Raw genomic sequence first — 4,055 nt, 5'->3', positions numbered from 1 at the left:
TGAGGTTGCTGAGGTTCCCAGGGCACCCAGTTTGGGAACTTAGCTTTATAGTCTCGGCTAATTCCCTTTTTCCACCTGTGGGTCACTCAGGGGCTTATCTGTGATGTGAGGAATCTCAGCACAATGTTGGGGTCTCTTCAGCAGAGGGGGCACTGTCCCTGTAGGCCCGCGGCACGGCTGTCCCTGTGGGGTGACGTCACTCCCCTGGCTACTCTAGGGTGGACTGGACAGTGGACAGAAACAAGCGGAGGGTCCAGTTTGAGGGGAGGCGGGAGCTGAGCTCAGGCTACGCTGCCGAGACTGTGATGTGTGCGTGGGGCCCTGGCAGGCGGACAGCTCTGGGTTCTGTGCCTGGTCGTCGGGTCCAGCCGTGCCCCCAGCTCTGCCCTGTGTCTCTCCCCTCTGGCTGTGTCTGACTACAGCCTTGCACAGTAAACCGTCCTTTGCCGGGACAGAGGTCAGCACAGGTCCGTCCAGAGACACTTCCTTGTAAGTGACGGAGGTTGCTGCCTGAGGCCCAGGGATGAGGCAGAATGATTCTCTCCTCCCCTTTGCTGTCCCTCCGTCCAGCAGCAGCAGGGAGCCCTCCTCCCGTCTCCTCCTCCCACTTCCTGTGTGGTCCTCTCTGCCGGGTCGCCCCTTGCCCACCCGGGCTGCTTCCTCCTCTGGGCTGCTGGCTCAGCCTCTTGTACGTGGACTGCAGCCCGTTGCCCCTGCTCGGATCTAGGTGGGGAGTGGGGCAGGCAGGGCCCCTCTCAGATGTAGAAGCTTTGGGTGAGAGGGAAGGAAGGAAAGAAACCCCCTCTCCATGCGACCTCAGAGACACTCGTGGGGGACCAGCCATCTCTCTCCGGCCCGTGTGTGTCCTCCCTGGCAAGTGGTGTCTTCTCCTGCAGCCTCTATCTTTACCATATCAAGGACAGTTCTGGGTTCCTCACTTGCTGCGATCCAGCTGCCCCAGCCTGCCGCTCGGCAGCCCCGGTGTGGATGTTCGTCCACACGGCACCCCCCACAGGCCTCTCTGTGGAACCCCCACCTCTTCAGCTGCGACCTCTCCCCATACGTCCCTGCCCCACCCACCGGACCCTCCAGCTCCCACCCCGTCCCCCGGAAAAGGCCGAGCACTACAGATGTCCCAAGAAAGCTCCTGCACGCCCTGCTCTAAGCTGTTGTAAACAGTGCCACAGTCAAACCATAAAACCAGAATAAACTTTGCTGAGGCTCCGGGCATGAGTGTCAAGGAGCAGAGCGATGCCAGAGGCAGCTGTGACCCCCTGCCTGCAGTCTGTCCTGGGCCTTCTCGCTGCCAAGGCCGAGGGTGCAAGGGACGGACAGTCTCTTTCAGTCTTTAGCCAATGGGAGCGCCCGGTTCCCCAGGAGAGCAGCCTCCTCCAGCCTGGCCCTCTGCAGAGTTCTCTCCCCTGTGTTTACATTCAGGAGGTTAATAGAATCTGAATATAATTTCCTTATATTCAGGGGATGAAATAAATCACTAGACATGTTCTTGAATGCAATTTATTCATTTAAAAAAAGTGGAGAATTTTTCTTCATATTTCCTCATGACACTGGCTGAAGGGCTAGGTGTTTCATAAAATGAGTAATTTTACCCAGAAGTCTGGGGACGGAGGGAGATGGAGGTACTGGCTCAGGATGTGAACACAGAGGTAAAGGCACTCCTTCCGCACAGCAGCCCTTGGCAGGGCTCCCCCGGCAGCAGGGCTGAACTGGCACCGCCCCTTCACTTAGGGTCTCCGGGGCCGTGGGGCTGACCACGTGGAAGAGGGCAGGTGGAAGGCCTCTCCCTGCCTCCTTCCAGCCAAACCCAAGCAACGCCAGGCATTGCCAGAGCTGCCCCTAAGAAGGGAGCTGCCCCTGGGCTAGGCCTTCCCAGCCCCTGGGGGAAGGGGGTGCTCCGCCCAGCTCCTGAGCTCAGGACCTTTGCACTTGCATTTCTCCGCCAGGAAGGCTCCTCCCACGTCCTCAAGTATGTGCTCCTCTGCCACTCAGCTCCTGTTCACAGGCACGCCTCAAACACGGGTTCAGGGGAAATAACACCGGACCCAGGAACCATGACCCACCCCCTTTCTTCCAGACCCTCCCTCAGCACCTGGGGTTAGATTATTTGTTGGGGGTCTCCGGGACAGAATGTCCGGACCTGAAGCAGGGGCTTTATCTGGCTTGGTCACCAGCACACCCCGCCTGGCAGGAGGAGCCTGCACGTACCAGGTCCTTGTTTGGGTTTGCTTCAGGTGCCCTAACAAAGCACCACCAGGGGGCAGCTTAGACAACAGAAATTTATCTTCTCACAGTCTGCGGGCCAGAGTCCAAGGCCAAGGTGCCAGCAGGCTAGGCTGCTCTGAGCTCTCTCTCCTCGGCGTGTAGACGGCCGTCTCCTCCCTGTGTCCTCACAGGTCTTTCCTTTGTGGTCTTCACTCTCTTCATAAAGACGTCAGTCAGGTTGGCTTAGGGCCGACCCAAGCGACCTCGTTTTACCTTATTCACCTCTTTAAAGGCCAAATCTCCAACACAGTCACACTGGAGGTCGCAGGGGTTCGGACTCCAGCATATGAACTCGGGGACACAATTCAGCCCTCAACAGTCCCTCCAGACATCTTTGTGGAATGAATGAATGAATGAATGAATGAGCCACTCCCATTTTCCACAAAAGCCAGTGGCACACACAAAGTTGTGAACATGCTTGTCCAGTCTGAGGAAAGGCAGAATGCTGGGCGCAGCATTCAGAGAAGGGATTCCTATCAAATATGGAAAAGGAGATTGGGACCACATCTTTTAAGAACTTTGTCCTGAAAGAAAAGGTCTCAGAGGTTTCTAGAAAGGGTTCAGTCATGCTGAGACCCAGGGTTTAGAAGGAAAAGAGGCCTACTAGGTGGAGAGAGGCCACGGTCGTGGGACGGGGACGGAGGGCTGAGGGGCCGCAGCTGGACATGGGCCGCAGTGGACCCCCCAGAGTGCAGCTACTGGGGAGGGGCCGCCTCCACACGCCAGTCCCCCAACTGGTTAGTGCCCCGGGGCTGGCATAACAAACTCTCCAAACTTGGACGCTGAAACAAGACTTTATTCTCTCACGGGTCTGGAAGCCAGATGCTCCGAGATGTCCAAGACGCTGGCAAAGTTAGTTCCTCCTAGAGGCCCTGAGGGAGAATCTGCTCCAGGCCTGGCTCCCGGCGCTAGGGCTCCTGCGCCCCCGGGTTCCCTGGCTGAGGCAGCATCCTTCCATCTCTGCCTCCGTCTTCACGTCGCCCTCTCGTTGTGGAGTCTCTGTGTCTCAAATCCCTCTCCACCCCCACCGTCTCTTCTTGCATTTCAGGCCTACTCGCATCTCCAGACCCTCTTTGTGCAAATACATGTGCAAATACCCTTTTCCCAAATAAGGTCACATGCACTATCCCAGGTGGACGGGCATTAGGAGGACGGCGGACACCATTCATCTCCCACATCCGCTCTGCTCCATGGGGTGGTGGGGTGGGCAGTAGCGGGCAAGGGCTCAGGACCCAGAGTCACCAGCTTGGCTGAGTCCTGACTCAGGCCAGGAACCGGACCCCCCACTTCTGCTCCTTGACCTGGAAAATGCAGATTAGGGGCAAGCACACCCGGTTATTGTGAAGCTGAGATGAGCATCTCAGAGGGGCGCCGGGCGAGGCCGGCACTCGGTGCCGCCAGCGACTTCTCACAGGCTGGCTCTCTGATGACAGCCCCGTGGGGAAGCAAGAGACTCCAGCAACCGCTTCCCCCAGACGCCCCAGCAGCCTGAGCTGGTCTGGCGGGCAGCCTGGGTGGTGGCAGGGCAGGGGCTGGCACCCAAGGGACCCGGGAGAGCCTACCTGTCGTCTCTCCATGCCCACAGTCTCCTGTCCCATCCTGAACCTCAGGTGACACTGGCTCACCAGAAGTCACAGAGGAACATTCAGACTTCCCCATGGAATCGTGGAGGCCCCTTGTCCGCAGGGGGCCGGCAGGGACCCCTCTTGTGCTCTGAGCCTGTTTGAGCCAGCCCCTCCTGCGGTCGGGGCTGTGCTGGGCAATTGGTCTGCCCT

The 4,055-nt window shown here is 58.5% G+C and overlaps 1 protein-coding gene across 1 annotated transcript in view; it reads left to right on the top strand.

The window, feature by feature from the left end:
* Positions 1-1,165, top strand: part of LOC116662665 (interferon-induced GTP-binding protein Mx2-like) — a 28,350-nt gene extending 27,185 nt beyond the window's left edge. Inside the window, 2 exon segments of the mRNA XM_032476541.1 lie at positions 218-302; positions 1,016-1,165. Of these exon segments, the coding sequence (XP_032332432.1) occupies positions 218-302; positions 1,016-1,165 (235 nt within the window).
* Positions 1,166-4,055: the final 2,890 nt, after the last annotated feature.

Source organism: Camelus ferus, chromosome 1 (genome assembly GCF_009834535.1).
Source record: "Camelus ferus isolate YT-003-E chromosome 1, BCGSAC_Cfer_1.0, whole genome shotgun sequence".
Taxonomy (NCBI): Eukaryota; Metazoa; Chordata; class Mammalia; order Artiodactyla; family Camelidae; genus Camelus; species Camelus ferus.
The sequence above is the reverse complement of the archived record's forward strand: the minus strand, read 5'-3'. Positions and strand labels throughout refer to the sequence as shown.